The sequence below is a fragment of the Gambusia affinis genome, linkage group LG03, assembly GCF_019740435.1.
Source record: "Gambusia affinis linkage group LG03, SWU_Gaff_1.0, whole genome shotgun sequence".
In the NCBI taxonomy this organism is placed as follows: Eukaryota; Metazoa; Chordata; class Actinopteri; order Cyprinodontiformes; family Poeciliidae; genus Gambusia; species Gambusia affinis.
In genome coordinates this window covers 17,445,324-17,464,063 of record NC_057870.1, presented here as the reverse complement: position 1 = coordinate 17,464,063, position 18,740 = coordinate 17,445,324, and the positions used below count along the sequence as shown (strand labels likewise).

General features: G+C 38.2%; 1 protein-coding gene across 1 annotated transcript; it reads left to right on the top strand.

Moving 5' to 3' along the window:
• LOC122826950 (LHFPL tetraspan subfamily member 2a protein-like) lies at window positions 1-17,835 on the top strand. Its single transcript, XM_044109363.1, has 3 exons — window positions 1-185; window positions 14,741-15,393; window positions 16,555-17,835. The coding sequence occupies exons 2-3, from the start codon at window positions 15,000-15,002 to the stop codon at window positions 16,809-16,811; spliced, it is 651 nt and encodes a 216-aa protein (XP_043965298.1). The 5' UTR covers window positions 1-185; window positions 14,741-14,999; the 3' UTR covers window positions 16,812-17,835.
• The last annotated feature ends 905 nt before the right edge of the window (window positions 17,836-18,740 follow it).

Here is an 18,740-nt window from a genome sequence, read left to right as displayed (position 1 = left end):
AAGGAGGGGAGTAACAAAACGACGTCAGAAAGCTGTGGGATGTCTTTTTGAAAATGAGAAGGAAAGAGAACAGTCCTGAAGAAAGGAGAGGTACTGAATGAATGTTTGAGAAAGCTGGGCCGCCTCCGGGAAACGGAACCTCACTGTTAGAACTCCTTTTTGCCTGCTATAAGTCCTGGATTCATGTAAGTAGAAAACAATGCATCGAGGAAATATTCAAACTCTCACAGAAGTATCCTGTGGATTTTTATGAATGGAGCGAGTTGAAGCTCATCTCTCAGACTTTATCTTCATTCAACTCATGCTTTCATTTCCAGAAACAAGGCTCACTAAAGTCTTTATGCTTCACTTCATTCTTCCTTAATAAGAATGACGTTGCTATGTGGCAGAAGAAATAAAATGTGGTTAAAAGTGAGGTAGCTGTGTGTACAGATGACTGCTGTCACTTAGTTTAGATACAACATGTGGAAGCAGTCAAACGTCTCATCACTGTGCCGTTAGGTTCACAGGAAAACAAACTGGACTCCTTTTACTTCTTAATTTGTCCTCCGCAAATGTCCACACAGCAGCCCCTCTCTTTACAACCACTACCTCATGTCCTTGAAGTGCAGGGAGGAGGTCCAGCTACGCTGCAGCCATCCAACATGCTGAGCGCATACTGTGCTAGCTGAGAAGGGAAGTGGTACTACTTCACCAGCTAAACAAAGCCAGAAACCTCTGCAGTGTTTATACAAGAGCAGTTTTCAGCAAAATGATGACAAATTTTCATCCTCCCTTCAATGAAAGAGGTGAACAAAATGTTAAAGTATATTTAAAAGTGCATTAACAGCTGTACATCATCAGTGCTCAGTGGATTCCAGGACTTGTCTTAAGTTGCAGTCATGTTGCTAATTACTTTAGTGACTGCCCTGACACGTCGAGTTTTTCCCAAAGTTAGTTTTGACAGGAGCAGAACCGGGACTGTTGGCTGACAAGTCCACACAATGAAAGCATGTGCAAAGCTTTTTTTTAAATTACGTAAAAGTATGAACATATTAAAATATGTCCTCTGATCAATCCTAATTTTTACCTTGAGAATAATTGGCAAGGTTTGGTGAACCACTTGTTCTGGAGCTGCATTGAAGTGCAAGACTCTAAAAGAGCTTCAGGAACTTGTAAGTGTGTCACTTTGGCTGCAGCTCTGAACAAGTTTAACAAAATAAAGGAAACTACTTCTTACTATTCTGCACCTGGGTTTAGAAGTAGCTTCAGATAGACATTAACATATTATAAGAGGTCTAGAAACATGTCAGTAGGATATTTTTCTGCACTTCAACAACGTCAAAAATAAAATATGCTGAAAAATGAGGCTTGTATTTTAAAGTATGTTGTTCTTTTTGCTCTGGAGAGTCTTTCAAGCTCCTCTGATTCCTTGATAGTCATTTTTTCCTTTGCAGTCAAAACACCTTTAAAGATAAGATAGGTAGGGGAAAGAAGTTCCTGAAGTGTGTCATAGCAACAGGTCTTTGTTTTATGAGAAGTGTGTGGCTGGAAAGTGAGGTGGGATGGAGCAGTGGAAGTTTGCTCAAAATATGCTCATGAACCTACATCCCAAATTTACCTAGAACTCCGGATTATAGTCACTGTAATTTTTCTTTTACTATTTTATTTGCAAACTGGAAAATACTCATCAAAAAAGGGGGTCAAAGTTCACCCAACTCGGATCTATGTCAAGAGGAAGCTGCTAAGTCATTATGACTTCAATATGACAGAGTTAGCTGGGGTTGGGGGATGATGTGTGTGTCTAATCTAAAAAATAGGTTGCTATGCAGAATCTGATACAGACAATCTGCTTAGGATGTCGCACAACAACTTATCTCATGTTTGAAACAACGAAGACTTTAGAAATCTAGGACAAAGTATTATTATTGATGTCATTGTTTTGAAAAGAATGGTATGAAGGAAACGTTCAAAATACATTTGCATATTGGAGCGTTTCTGAGTTAAATGGTAGTTTCTGTTGTTCATGTTATTTTTTTAAAGTGTCAGCGTAATCTCAACCATTGACTTCTGTGACAGAATGATTCTGGATTAGCGTCATCATCTAGGAACTAATTAACTGGCTTAGGATGCATGTTAAACGTGAATCTTTGTTGTTGGCCGGTTAAAATGTGAACAGCACAACTCCTCCACATGACTTCCTGGGGATCTTGCTGAAAATAAAATCTGGCAAAAGGTCAACAAGAGATACTGAGAGGTACGTTTGCAAAAATGCATTGATCAACAATTCAGAATTAATTTTCCTCCTTTTCTCGATGAGGTATGTTGGGATTTTTCTGCCTAGCTGGCTTGTTTAAACAGTGCCTACTGGCAGCTTCAGCTCAAGATTTATGGCAGATGAGACATCAGCATCAAGTTGATTCATTGCCTGCTAATAAGCATGTGTTTGGATAAAAAAATAAACAGAAAGTATTAACTTTTGCAAAACTTACAAAGGTATTTCAGAAATAGTAGGGCTGATACAAAATTTGGGTTGGGATGTGAAATGATGGCGTGGATCCTGGGTAAACAGTTTCACATCTCAGAGAGTTTAAGTAGGCCAGGATCTCAGCAGATGAAGAGGGATTTACTGGCACATGCACACAAATAAACATGTAAATGAGGCTGGCCGACAGTTTTCTCTGGGGAAGTCATGCGCTTTGATGTAATCTTGTGTCGGATGGGTTAGCATGCATGGCACCTTTCGCAGTTTATGTTTGTGAATTTGCCTCTTTATTGTTTGCTCTGTTGCTTTCGTGTTTTGGTGTCCTTTTGGCGTCAGAGCAATAAACAAACACGGCTCTTTATTTGTAAGAGATTCAGAGCTGCTGAGATTTACTCCCTATTGGAAGTCTGGGAATAATCTTTACTGGCTAATCACAGCCTGAGCTGTTTCACAGAGTTTAATCAGGGTATGCAAAATAAATCTAACTCATGTCAGGAACACTGAAAAAGTATTTAATAAGCTCATCACTTGCAGGCTGACGTTCTGAGAAGCAGCATGTGGTAGAAGCCCATTCATGGGAAAATCTTCTGTTGCAATTCCTTCATTTCATGTTTATGAAAAACAACAAAAGTGGCGACTGACATCGTAATGGTTTGCAAGAGATTCTTCTTGAATTTCACTGCATATGGCATGACCAACGAACAATAAGTCATCTTTTTGTTTATTCTCCAGCTTTATTGTGACTCTTTTGGATTTTTCCTTACATTTGCATTTAGGTTCAAAGTTAGCAAAACCAAAAGTAAGTGCTCCCTGAGGGTCGATGACTTAGTTTGGTGTTTATTAGCTCTGGCTGTGATTTCTCTCTGTATTTTGAAAGGATTTTTGTATAGTTTGATACATCTCTGAAAAAAATGAAGAGCCCACTGCAATGAACCCTGTTGAAAACCTTACGCTTATTCCACCAAATATTGATTTCTGAACTCTTTCCGAGTTAAAACTTTAGTATTGTTAATAAATGAGTATGAACTTGTTTTCCTAGCATTATTTGAGGTCTGAAAGCACTGCTTCTTTTATGTTATTTTCATAATTTCTCTGCAAATTAATACAATTTTTTTTTTTCCTTTTTTGTGGGCTCTAGTGTCCCTTTTATCATAGTAGGTTGACAGGAAAGGGGGAAGTAGAGGGGGGAAGACATGCGGCAAGTGTCATTGGGTCTGGGAATCGAACTCGTGACGGCCGCGTTGAGGACTGAAGGCCTCCAAACGTGGGGCGCGCTATCCTCTACACCACTGGAGCACGCCCCCATTAATACGAAATTTTTGCTTGGAACTTCTGAGACATGTTGTCAGTATCTCAGAATAAAAGAACAATGTTTATTTTTCTCAAACATATACCTATAAAGAGTAAAATGAGAGAAACTTATCATTTTAAGTGGTCTCTTAATTTCCCCCAGAGCTGTAGGAGATGTGATGAGTGTCTACAAGTCAACACTGCAGGTTTCGAGTCTCTCTGTTCTTCTGGGTGTTACGTTCCTGCTCTGTCAGAACAGAGTCCTGATGAGATCCTGGGAATGAAGCCTGTCTTCAGATCTTGACTAGAAGTTTAGGTGTTCCCAAAGTGTGGCTGCTGAATGAGCTCAGCTGCTTGCATGCCGTCATGAGGGAGGAATATGCTTGGTCCTGTCTGATCCTGTCCTACTGGCGTTATGTCATGTGGTGTTTTTATGGTTCTTGGAAAGATGATGAAGATAGGCCCTCATTAGTGGCTTGTGATTTGCTGACTGTCCCTCGACGTCGTTTGAGTTGCAGAAGGAGGAGCAGCTTTTTTATGTTAGTTTTGGTTTGAGGGGTTTTTCTGTAGGCTGGTCCAGATGCTTGACCAGACCGTAGCTGAGCAGATCCAGCGCAGCAGCTCAGGGAACAGATTGCTTTGGTTTGAGGTTTCTGGTTCAGGACCTGCAGCTTGAAGAGGAAAATACAGGACATAGTCTCCTTAGATTATATAATGGAAATGTGAAACCTATAGATCTGGATGAAAAAGGTACAATTGCTTTAACAGGAATTCATATCTCTTCCTATTTTTATTATTTTGTGATGGTACAACCACAAAAGTCAAAATGTTTTATTGGGATTTTTTGGGACAAATAAAAGGTCAGCAACCTAAACGAACCAGTTTGCCCTAGAATCTACTCAGTAAGATGTACACTGTTAGACTTTTTATTGTAATTTTACAGTACCTTACTGGCAACACTGTTGCCAGTAAGTTACTGTAGAATGGTAATTACAGTAACTTACTGGCAACAGTGTTGCCAGTAAGTTGCCAGCAAGGTACTGTAATCACCATTCTACAGTAACTTACTGGCGACTTACTGGCAACAGTGTTGCCAGTAAGTTACTGTAATTACCATTCTACAGTAACTTACTGGCGACTTACTGGCAACAGTGTTGCCAGTAAGTTACTGTAATCACCATTCTACAGTAACTTACTGGCAACTTACTGGCAACAGTGTTGCCAGTAGGTTACTGTAATTACCATTCTACAGTACCTTTACTGTTATGATATTTCACAGTTAATTTTTACTGTGAGTGTGATTTACAGTTATGACTGCTTTACTGTAAATGTAGTTTATAGCATAAAACTGTAAATGTATTTTATAGTAAAGCTGGTCTACTGTAAACTTGTTTCACAACATAATGTCAGTTTTACTGTAAATTAAAGTTTACATTTTTTAATACAAGAATATTTTACCATAAACCGAAAAGTTTCACAAAAGAAATTTTAGTCCAAGTACTGTGAATAAAAACAGGTATTTATTTTCAGCAGATTTGTTGAAATAAAATCCATTTATATATTCACAATGTCATAAAGAACAATGTCGCAATACAATATAATGTGCTATAAAACAACAAAACCATAGAACACACTACAGGTCATGTCAATATTTTTATGGCACATGTATGTAGCAACATGAACATGTGTGCATCAAGTACCAGCCATAAACTATTAAAGACTGACTTTAAAAAAATATATAGAATATACTTCATTTAAAAAACCAGCAGAGGCTGCATTGTCAGAAAACAGTAGCTTAAATGTGCTCTGTTACACAATACATCACAGTAACAGTGCAAGTGCGATAATGTACTATATGGTAGGCATTCATATCAATAAATATTGTTATATCAGATGCATTTCCTACATCAGAAGAACTTTTATTCCATTTGTCAAACAAAATCAGTGGGATCCATCTTGTGGAAGCTGAACTGTAAAGAATAAGACAGACGATGTGGGAGGTCATGAGATGGTCAGGAAGTTTTCTACATTTTCAAATCGACAGGAAGGCTGACAAATTAAACTGAAGTGACAATGTCCAAATGCATAAAATCATTGGCATAAAGCAGCATTAAGTTGATAATTTCTTTAAAAAAAAAATCAATTACACTGAAGTGATAATAGAAGCTGCATAAAGAATGAGCAGGACTGGCTTCACTTCAGGTTTTTGGATTGTTTATGGCAAAAGCAGTCAGTCAGTCTTCACTAATTCAAACGATTGCGTACTGTATTGAGACCCTGCAAATGTCCCCAAGGAGACGATGAAATACAACATGTCATAACAATCTTTTCAGTCATTTTGTTGGTGCTGACGGATCACTGCAAAGGTGTGCCTAATAAACTGAAAACTGCATAATATAAAAAAAAAACACCTCAATTAAACGACTACACACTTATACATTTCTGTGATTTAGTAAGAGATGCAGCGACATCCACTTTTTACCACGGACACAGAAAAGATGCAGGCTACTCTAAAGGGCTATTGTGTAGGAATCACATGCCATTTATAAATAATCATTAAAATCATATTAAAAAGCCTAAAGTAAAGTCAGAACATGCAAGATAGGAGGAAAAGACAATAAAATAATAAACATTTGGTAAAATGCTTACCTAGTTGGAAGTCCTCCATTCAAATTCAGCGAGTCGTTTGAGGAAGGTGTTGATCCGGGAGTTGACACTGACTACTTTCCTCTTGACAAGACTTCCCGTCTTGCGGCTTGTACTGACTTTGGCTGTGCATTTGGTACCAACATCTGGATTGATCCTCACAAAGAATCTTTTAACAGAAATAAAATATATTAATTGTATTTTTTAAAATGAAGACATACAATACAGCAATCAGCTATGGTTCTTCATCATCAGTCAAACTGTCATTAAATTTAATTCATAAATGGCTTGGTGTAGAGTACTTACCGTTGTATCATCTCCAGCGTGGTGGATGCTGACTCCTGATACTCCAGATTGAAGTCATAATATGACCCAAAAAGACAGCAAGGACGCTGGCAAAGTCATGTAGTTGCTCAGGCTTGAAAAATACCTTCTCCTCCATACTGACCATCCACCGGGTTGCAGACATCAAGCTATTTCCTAAAATAGACAAACCCTTGTCAGGCTAACGCTAGTGAGTAAAAGTACAGACTACCATAACTATTACATACATTGCTACAAAAAATTATAGTGATAGAAAATATTCCTCTTACCAAGCATGATTACCCTTGGTGTTGTAGGTAAGGTCATTTCCATCTCAACAGACATCTTGGTGGAAGATACCTTTGAAACATAAAAGGAAAACTCTTAAATATGAATTACTGGTAGTAATTTATATTTAAAGGGCCAGTTCACCCAGATTACAACAGGTTTTTGAGAACCTCACACCCGAGACTAGACTAGACTTTACCCTACATCCTGCTACCACTCTGAAACAGAGGATGTGAATGACAGTTTGTGAGGCTAAACGGATTTTTTAAAGCATTACATTCCACAAATACAGTATCTGAATGGCTAAGTACAATATGGGTTAACAAAATGTTTGTAATTTGGGTGAATTGATCCCTTTAACAAATTAATTGAACAATTCTGATTTAAGATGTGTGTTTTAAGTTAAGAGTCGATATAAAATTACATCAACCAAGATGAAGATTGAGTCGTCTTGTTCTTCTAAATGTTTTATTTTTCTCTGACGGAAGTAGGACATTGCTCTATTCCACAACAAAACCGATAATTAGCTGTGTGTTGATGTTTCTTCACATGAGTACAAAATTCTCTAAATTCTGAAGTACAAATGCTGCAGAATTTACACCTGTACATAGTTGCACCTGTTAGTACTGACTTAACTTTAAATTTGCAAGAGCATGGTTTAAACAGGTGAACAGTCCTTATATGGAACCAGGCTTGGAAATTAACTTTTTTGTCCACCTGCCACTGTGGCTGAACCAACTCAAAAATAACAGAAACCACTTGAATGTTTTCCACCTTTGTCCTCATTTACAGACTCTTATACACTATGTTGGAGATGTAATGATACTTTAGCAGGCTAACTAGCTGTAGCAAGCTCAAAGTTATAGATTAGGTTAGCTGCTCCTCTACATTTCCAGATTATTTTGTGGCTTCAAATATGTTTGAAGAGCTGTCTCTTTACCTGTTGTCTTGTCTTTTCAAGAGTTGAAACTATGTTAGCACTCAGCAGGACAAAACTGCACAGCCACTTGGAGGGAAAAAGCTTGGGAGTTAAAAAAAGTCATCTGACAAAAAGAAAAAAAAGAACAACGTTAGAATTCATCCTTGTTGACCTAGCTAATCTGCACTCTTAACATTTGCAAGGTCATGGTTTAAACAAATGAACAGTTAGATGTATTTTTTAAAAAAGGGGGGGGATCAATTATCAGTTAACGTTATATTGTTCGACAAAGGATGTAACAACAATGCTAACAGACACTCAGCACTGAGCTTATCTCAACCCAAAGCTAGTCGCTCGAGGAAGATTTAGCGGCAAAAGCCAAGCTAAAACCTTCGGTAAAATTAGCACCTTAGCTAACGTTAATTCGAACCAGCTCAAAAATAACACCATCATATTTTTCTATCTTTCACCTCATGCTAAGTTATAGCATTATAGCATGATGCTATAAGTTACGTTAGCTCCATCTAAAATATACATTGGCTTCAAACAGTTTTCTAAGTGTTTTTTACCTGTCTAAGAGCTGAAGCAGTGTGAGCCCACAGCGACAGAGCTGCACTTGCACTGGACGGAAAAAGCTTCGGAGTTTAAAACAAACGTCAACAGAAAAACGTTGGAAGCGAAGCCACCCTTGATGACGTAGCTAGATAAACTGCATATTAATGTTAGCTAGGATGTGAAAAAAAGTACTTGCTCTCTTTCTGCCTTAAAATATGTTAACCACTAAAGGAGTAAAAATACAGAAACAGGGAACCACGATGAAACATCTATGATGACCGTTGGAAATCAAATAGAATTCTTACATGGCCAGCGCAAAGACATTATAAGTGCAGTACCACTACTGCAATGTGTAAACAGTAAATTACAACTTCAAAACATACAGTAAGTTACTGTAATACTATGTACTACCCATAATGCAATGCAAATTACAGTAACTAATTGTAAAGATGTTTTATGTTAGTTTACTGGGCATTTTGCGGTATTTAGCTGTAAAAAATACAGTAAAGGCTAACAGTGCAAGATATTATAAATACAGTACCACTACTGCAATGTGTAAACAGTAAATTACTGCAACTTCAAAACATACAGTAAGTTACTGTAATACTATGTCCTTTACCCATAATGCAATGCAAATTACAGTAACTAATTGTAAAGATGTTTTATGTTAGTTTTACTGGGCATTTTGCGGTATTTAGCTGTAGAAAATACAGCAAGGGCTAACAGTGTAGATATGCAAAACCTAGACCACTCTTTTGAGATAGATAACTTATCAAAGAGATAGATAACTTATTAAAACCTAAATAAAGCTCTCTCTCTCTCTCTCTCTCTCTCTCTGTCACTCTCTTTCTCTCTCAATATATATATATATATATATATATATATATATATATATATATATATATATATATATATATATATATATATATATATATATATATATATAAAGCTTTAATTTATATCTATATATAGATATAGATATCTATATCTATATATAGATATAAATTATATATATAAAATTTAGCTTTGTATATATAAAGCTAAATTAAAGAACTACAATTGCATTTCTTCTTTTAGGTTTTGGAGCCAAGACAAAAAAACTTCAAATTCTGATTTCCATTTTTGTTCAGCTTGTTTTTCACTGATACCCCAAAATAAAATCCAGGACAGCTGGTAGTTTTCAAACTCACCTAGTCATAAGAGTTCCCTGATGTTTGATTTAATTTCAGTATAAATAAAACTGCTTTGTGAAACCCTCAGAGGCATATTCTTGCCTTATATGATGTAGTTAAAGTCCAAACTTAAATTCATTAATTGGACAAGGGTTGAAAACTAAAGTTCTCAGTCTAATGTTCAGACTGACCTTCAGTCATTTGAAAACAAAATGAGCAAAACATTTAGTCTGTGGAAATGCAACCAAAGACTTGAATTTGCATTTGTTTAAAAAACCCCATTAAAACCAAATATGGTTTTCTTACTTCAATAACATTAAATCCTAATAAATGGACTGAAGTTTGTTGCTGTAAAGTGAAGAAGCATGGATGAGTCCAAGGGGATGCAGGGCGCGGCGTCCTAACAGACACTGTGAACTGGAAACATTTTTTGTCCATGAATAGAGTTGTTTTTCTCCGGCTCCTCATGAATGTCTCCTTCGTTGAATAGTCTGACTCAGCAGTGCTTTATAACCCTCGGCCACCGGCCTTTAAGTTGTCCTTCACTTTCAGCTCTATAATAAGTGACCTCCTATTCTTACCTCAACACCTAGGCATCCTATCAGCCCTGTTTCTGATGTCTCACACCAATTACTCCTGATTAATTCTTTAGCTGCTTCCTCAAGTTAACAGCTGACTGACACAAACGCGCCTTCGGTTTTACTGTTTTGTCTCAGGCTTTTGCTGAAACTGATGTTTTGGTTTAGTTGAAGGAATTTTTACAGCAATGCAGACTTTCTGGCCACACGGTTGGCTGTTGGTATATCGAGCTCTGTGTGTGTGTGTGTGTGTGTGTGTGGGTGTGCGTGTGTGTGTGTGTTGTTCATTTCTGTTTGCTAAAAGACATTTGAGAAAACTGTGCAAGTTGTTTTCAGTCTTGTGCTGCTTGGATATTATTCTGCGTGGCAGACTTGCTGCCTGAATGCAGCAGGACGATGTGGGCTGAAGCAGGACCATATCAGATGGAAAACCGCTTCATCGCTGACTAGCTTTTATCTGGAAGGCCATCTCCTGTAACATCAGCCAAACTCGGCATCACGGAGGATCATTTCAATACATGCAAGACGCCAGAGCTTGTCACTGTTTGAGGTGATACACATCCACAACACAAACAGCACATCCAGTAAAAAAGATCAAGCAGTTTGAGGATACAGACACAGAGCGCAACCATAACTGCGTGTTTGAAATGGATCATGACTTGAAGTATCTGATTTGCTGTGAAGTATAAAATCTCTCTTCTTTGCTGTTCCAGTAAACACAAAGAGAAACACATTTTTATCAGCGAACTGCTGCTTACGCACTTTCTCCAGAAGTTTGCTCAACAGCTGGTAAACAAGTGGGAAGTTTTCATCAGCATCGATGCATCTGACGCTCAGGATAATTATTCAAAATAAATGAATCACATCCAAATTTACTGTGACTCAAGCCTGGCACATACTGCTATTTAAAAAATTGTAAGGGACTTGAAAGTGTCATATTGCAGCATGTTCAATATGACACATTCTTGAAATCCGTTCCTACTGCGAGACAGAAGATGCCAGAAAGCTTGACCGCTGGAGCTGAATCAGAATCAGAATCAGCGTGACAATAGATGGAGATGTAAAATGGAGAAATGACTTGAGCAGGTGTCTGTTCCTGCACAATTTTCTTCAAAGAAACTCTGAAAATTTTGGTTGATCCCCATGGCACATAACCACAAACCATTGATCATAATAAGATATCTTCTTATAATTCTTTAAGGACAGAAATATGTCTTCAAAAATGGTCTGTAACTGTAATTAACTTTGCTTAAAAGACACCACATGTAACTGTTGCTAATATGGGGCAACGAAAGTTTAATAATCTCACCCTACATTATGCCAACTCTTTGTTTGTACTGATGAAGATTGACCCATGTCGATAAGCCCAGTGCTTATGGTCTCTGTAATGAGCAGGAAACGTTCATCTGAACAGTGTCACATGATCATTAAGTGAAGAAAAAAAAGAAACAATAGATTTATCTGTCCTGCCGCCGTAGAAGACTGTAAGTTTTACGCCCTTCTTCAAAATAATAATATTCACTTAATAACTGCACAAAGGTGCAAAGAACACCTTGTTTCAGTAAAACACCTTTGGAATGAAAAAAATGGACTTAGTTAATGCTTAGCCAACAAATCGTCAGCCGCTGTATTATTTTTATCATGTCAGCACACAGGAAAATCCCAGAGGGAACTTTGAATCCATGCCACAAAGGAAAAAAGACTCTTCTAAAGGTCAATGAGGCATCGAGAGATGTAACAACAAATGTATGTAAAACGGTGCGAATGTTTTGAAGTTATACAGGACAGGATCATGCTATTATTTCTTCCAGTAAAAAAAGGGTTTTTAAAAGCTCCAACAAAATAAAGTGTGACAGTAAGTTTAGCTTTCAGATAAATCTACATCAATCCTTGTACCAAAAACACAGAAGAAACTTTTATACAATATTTCTTTGTAATACCCCTTTCAGGTGGCTTAAGGGTTTCTTTAACCTTTGAATGTTTTCTTTAAATGAGAGCCACAATGGGATCTGAATGAGATAATTTCCTAGCCGAGGTCTATACAAAAGGAGCCTGCTAATTGCCTTCCAAAAATGTATTTTATGGCTCCATCCGTGTAGTTTGAAGTGGAAGAGCTGCTAATTTGTGGGCACTGTAGACTTAACAGAGAGCACTGAGCTCTGTATGAATAAACTATAATCAGCAGCAAACTAAAGACTCAAACTGCACAAGGTAAACTCATAATCCCACTGAAATTCAGGTTCATGAAAAAAACTATGTCTGCATGTTTACAGATTGCTCATTGCTAGCCTGGACTGTGTTTTTGCTGTTGTGTGAAACCAGTATTGTAAAGGGGAAAATGGACAAGAATTAGAGCAGCCACTGTGTGGAAAGGCCTAAAATAAACAGTAACGGTAAGGAGCACTCCCGAAATTGTTCCGAACCACATAAACACAGCTCTGATACCCGATTATACTGTCACTCTAGCTTTTTATTGTGGACTGTAACTGTATGCCCTGTTGAATCCTCCTTGTAGAGACTGCAGAGAGCTGACTTAAGGAATGACGGCTTAGATCAGAAGAATGTTTTAAGAGTCAAAGCGTCCTCAAAGGGGGAGACACTGATGCTTCCTGGTTGCTTCCTGTTTATTCCTGCTGTTTCCGTCATGACAAACGATGTACGTTGACAAAGCTGCTTCTTATGTATCCTGTAACTATAACTGGTCTTAGCTTAAATGTACTCCCGCTGTTTATCGCCAAGCCGGCTGGGTAATTATATGTAGACACTAGACTGTGTATTTTGGCTGGGGTTTCATATAATCTCTAATTAGGAGTGGGAAAACAAGTTGAATGGGAGTAAGAAAATGTGAAGCGCCGTGAAGTCCGTGATATTCAGCTTAAGACAAAACGTAGCAACTGTGGACAAAGCAGAATCCTGATGACATGAATCACAACCACATCTGAGGCTCCATACCTGGATCTCAGATGCTGTCTGACTTTGCCATTGTGATCTCAATTTTTTTTTTTGCTTTCTAGTCAGTCCTGTGTTTAGATGAATCACCAAGTCTCCTTTTCAACATACAAGCAATAACGCTATCATTTTGTGGCCTGTGAAATTTCTGAGGTGGATTCTCTACAAATGACTCAGACCTTATCAAACAATATAAAGCAGTGCTGTTCATTCCTAGCGCTTGTGGTTGAGAGAGTTACCATCTTAAACTGGAATTTTGCTTGTGGTGTTGTTATCTGAAACCTAACTCCTTATTTATGTCCCTCAGGCAAGGCAGAAGGAGCGATTTATAAATTCTGGTGAAAGTTTTTCTGCTGAAACTTTTACCCAAAGAAGAATGAGACATTAATTAAAGAATTACAATGACATTAATAAGATTATTCTACTTCAAATGATTCCACTCTATTTTGGAGAGTTTTGGACTGTTGTCATGTTTCAAGGTTCTGCTTCAATTTTGTTTTTCAGATCTTACACTTTTCTCAATCACCTTCTGATACACAGCAGACGTCAAGATGGATTGTATGATGTTGAGCTATTTAGTCCCTGTTGCAGAAAGCCATACTATGACGTTCCTTTCCTTGAATGCTACATTAGGTTTATGCCAAACATGTCCTCTGTTCTGGTGTTCAGATAATTGAGTTTTAGATTCATCTGTTCAAAGAATTTTGTTCCAGAAGTCCAGATTGTTTTCTTGTTGCCGGAAAACGTTCATCTGACCTTTATATTATTCTCAGAGAGTAAAGGGTTTTGACCTCGCTTAAACTTTTCCAGTTTTTTTGTGATATGCATCATGCCCATGATATAATATGCAAACAATATAGGATTAGCAGTGCAGACCAACTGCAGCTTTAGAAATTGATGTTTACTGAGATGTCTCCTGACTCCCGACCAGCGAAATTAGGCAAGGACAACCAGGCAGTTCGTAAACCACATAATAATTATTTTTATGTTTATGTCATCATGATAAATCTATGAAATGAGAGAAACTATTCAACTCCCGCAAGACGATGACCAGTGCGGCCACAGCAGCTAAATCGTGATCCAGTGACTCATCAGGAAGGCTCTGATGTATAAAACTAATAATTTATAGCATTTATTAGATGTAACTTAAACACTCGACTCTACGTAAGTTGGATCTGCCATTGCAGGATGGATCAGGCCTGTTTTTTTCTGTTGCAGTCAGATGTAACGTGTTGCAGCAGAGCTCTGCGCTGATCGGTGCTGACAGCTGCTGACAGCTGCTCACACCAGGCTCCTGTTGTTTCTCAGTTCAAATTCAGCACACAGAGGTCTGAGAATAAATTATGATAGTATAAACTCTGCTATCTCCAGAAGCTATGTGTGTGTGAGTCATTATGACTGTGTACCATCTGGGAGTGATGCTCATGTTACGCTCACAGCTGGCTGACAGGATCTGAAGTGGGATGAGTCTGAGCTGGTAGCAGGGAGATGAACTGGACATCCTGTGGACCAATGAATAGTGAACGGGAAAATCCTGAGTGACCTTTCGATGTTTTTCTGCTTCTTTATTTTCCAGAGCCACGACTAAAGGAAGCTGTGTCAGAGTTTTGTTGCTTTTGGGGACGACCAGTGAGTCAGCTCGCTTCAGAGAGGAGGGAAACACTAAAAAGGAGAAGTAGCGCTGACTGGGGGGACCGACATCTGCTCCGAGAGGATAAGATCTGCAGTCCATCTGGATTCAAACTAGGAACCTCTCTGACCTTTCTGTGGAGAGGGAGAGGAGTTCTTTGGAAACCTAAAGACCTTATTTCAACTTTAGACTCAGAGCTGACGCCATGTGTCATGTTATTGTAACATGCCGCTCCATGCTGTGGACCCTGCTCAGCATCGTGGTGGCCTTCGCGGAGCTGGTGGCCTTCATGAGCCCTGAATGGCTACTGAGAGCCCCTCTGCCTGAGAATGGTGTGACACAGACGAAAGTGAGTGACAGGGAGTCCCTCGGCCTCTACAGCCGCTGCTACCGAATCAAGGGAGAGATCAGCTGCGGGATTTATGCACGGGCATTCGGGGAAGTGGCCAGTAAATTCTGGCAGGCCGCCATGTTGTTTCTGGCAGCCGGGATGCTGGTGCTCGGGTGTGTGGCCTGCATCTCCGTCTTCACGCTGTGCTTTCAGAGCATCAAGAAGAAGAGCATATTCAACATCTGTGGACTGCTCCAGGCTATTGGAGGTAAAGATGTGTTGGTTCTTTTAAATTGAGGAAACATAGCCATTTGTCCAAATATTCCTCACTAACTGTGCCCTGGATGCATTTAGCTTATTGTGAGATGTAAATAGAAAATGCTGGTTTAAAAAATACTTCGGTTTAAGGCAAGGTTTTAAAACAAAAATGAAACTCATGATCTAAAATCTAATAAGAAATTGTTCTGCCAATGCTACATAATATACTGATTATCACAACTGCAGTATTTTATGAAGATATATTTCGACTTTAATGCATAAACAAAAATAACATCTGCTACTAGGAGTCTCCAAAATCTAAATTTTTAGAATATTATTAATTTTTGTTGTTCTGCTCTTTATGGAATAAAACAGGGAGCCTGATTGCTACTAATGGGTTTGTTCATCAGCGTGTCTGCTCAGGTAGTCAGCTGTTTTATTTTAACTTTAAAATAGCATTCATTTAATGAGAGTAATGGGAGGTACTCATACACTTTCCACCACAAGACAGTCTGTTTGTGTTGGAAAACATTCACAGAAATTCACATTTGTCATTCTTGCAGGTAAGAGAAGGAAAAGTGAAGTAGCTGTCTTTCAGCCTGCTCACTTGCAGTGCTCAGCAAGAGGTGGTGGTGGACTGCGACACTTCGAGTTTCTACTCTAAATACTAAATACTTTTATTTATTTATTTACAACCATTACTTACTTTTCTTTTAATACTAAATGTCACAATTGTGACTTTTCAACAGAGACCATGTAGGCTCACTTTTGCACTCTGTGCATCAAGCTGGCAGGAAGTTTCACAGCTGTAACTCTGCAAACTGTAACATTTGATTTCACAGCCCAGTTGCATTGCACTTCTCAGCGGGGGGTAGGGGAGGATTCTAATATTAGAATCTCTTCACACCTCTTCGTATGCAAAAATGAATTTCTACACGTGTGTCTAGTTGCCTGTGCTGAATATGTAAAAGATTTGCACAGCAATAGAAGGTGGCATCAAACTTAGTTTTTGTTATCACAAATCAAACATTTGCCACCCATGAAATAGATGCTATCGCAACTAGAGTTGAGGCAACAGATTCCGATCTGCACTTTTTAGAATCATGACTTTCATCTAAAGAATGAATGAAGCCAACCATCTCACTGTCTGGTCCCGGCTTTGTCCCCACAGGCCTGCTGCTAATAGTGGGGCTGATGCTGTATCCCACAGGCTGGGGGTCAGAGAAGGTGGTGTCCTTCTGCGGCGTGGAGGCCTCACCCTTCAGGCCGGCTGGTTGCTCCCTCGGCTGGGCGTTCTACACAGCGATAGGAGGAACGCTGGGAACTTTCCTGTGCTCTGTCCTGTCCGCGCAGGCCGAGATCGCCACTTCCAGCGATAAGGTTCAGGAGGAGATCGAGGAGGGGAAAAGCCTTATCTGCCTGTTGTGAGCCTCAAGGAGGCCACAGGAAGAGCAGGAAATCGCCTTTAGGTCGAATATTTAGGATATGCACACTTGTACAAATGAATAAGAGGAAGACAAGGACTTCCCTGAGGGTTTTTCCTTTCTGGATGGTCCAGATAAAAGAGTGTTAAAAGGAAAACAACCTGTGAAAAGTGGGGAAATTAAATTTTTTCTATATTCTTAGGTTCCATTTAAAAAAATATTCTAGTGCAGGAGGTAACGGATGAACATTCTTTTTACAAAAATACTTTTTTATTTTTATAGAAAGTCTTACCTACAAGAAACCACTAGATTGGAAAAGGAGAAAATTAAAGAATGGTTGAGTTACTCTAAAGGCAACTACTATGGATGTTCATATTGTTAAATAACAAACCACAAGCAGATTGTGATTATGATTAGCTATTAAAAAAACAATCCACTTTATTTTTCTTAACCAGGGATGTTTAACTGAAATTTCCGCCAGGAAATCCTGTTTTAGATTATTAGGAAAACAACACTAACTTTTGTTAGGATTTGACATGTTCATTTGTTTTACATGTTCATTTGCTCTACATTACACGTGTTGTCCTCTGTAAAGCAAAATGTATGAATTCTCAGCAGAACGGCAATTGACAGTTTCTGCAGAATAAGCTTCACTTACCAAATGTTTACTTCTATTGATTCAACTTTTGATGCATAAATGCATCGTTTTGGTCACCTTTCAGTTCCTTTGCTTGGAGTGGATTCCTGATTCACGTCTTAGTACTTTCAGAATACTCCTGTACCAAATAGCACCTTTTATTGCATTTTGCACTTAATCTTTAGCTCATTTCATAAAGCTGCAGACTTCATTAAGGTGTTTTAGATCTGTTTTACTCTATTCCACGCTCCAGATTTTACTGTAATTCTAGTAATTAATCTTTTGCTGTGCTTTTATAAATTCAGTGTGTGTCTGATGTGCAATAAAAGTATTTTACTGACTTATTTGCCTGAATGAAATTAAAAGTGAAATTTACTTGCTTCAAAGAGGATCTCTAGCGTTTCTCGTGATTTCTTTTTGTTACGTTAACAAAAGAAAACAGAAAGTGTGATGTAACATTAGAGTGGTGTATGAAAAGACATCATTTGTGCCTACATCCTTTTTCTTTCGTAGAAATAAAAATTGAAAGTGGGTTACCTGTAATTTGTCTCGAACTCAGAAGTTTCTGAGAAAACACGGACACCTAGTGGCAGAAAATGATTACTACAAGACTACAGACGGTTTTATATCAGAATATCAAACTGTTTTCTGTATCTTGTTGAAGCATTAACATAAGTATCAGCATGCATTCACTGAATGCATTTCTACAGGGGTCAGGCTGTTAAATCCTCTGATTTACTATTTACTGTCTTGTTGTTGAAGTTTTGAATCTTTTCAAACCTGAAACTAAGGCTTTATTTTATATTAGCTTTATATGAGCAACAGTGCTGAAAAAGCAATGTCAACCTAAAAGTAAACTGGGGGAAATAAGATTTTTTTTTCATGTAAAAATAAACCTGATTATGCAAAAAAGAAAGAGGAATTGTAAACAGAAAGCTGAAGTTGACTCCAAATGTTTTGCCTGTACTGTATCTCCTGACTAAGGCTGTCTTCACATTCAACCATTTCATACAATTTATCATTACACTGAATGACAGGCAGCTTTGCTTTTATAGTTTGACATGTAATCAGTACTCAGATTTAGAATCAACCAAGTATTTTACAGCTTTCTTAATTTTCAAGCAAAACTAAATCAAACTATAGGAAGAAGGTTTCACATCTGTAAGCAGCTTGAGGAATAAACCAAAGAACAATAAAGAAGAGGGACTACAAATACCGACTGTTTTGGAAAAATGATTAACTAATGAATGTTACCTGGAAAAAAAACGATTAACTCCAAGGTGTGTGTTTGTGTGT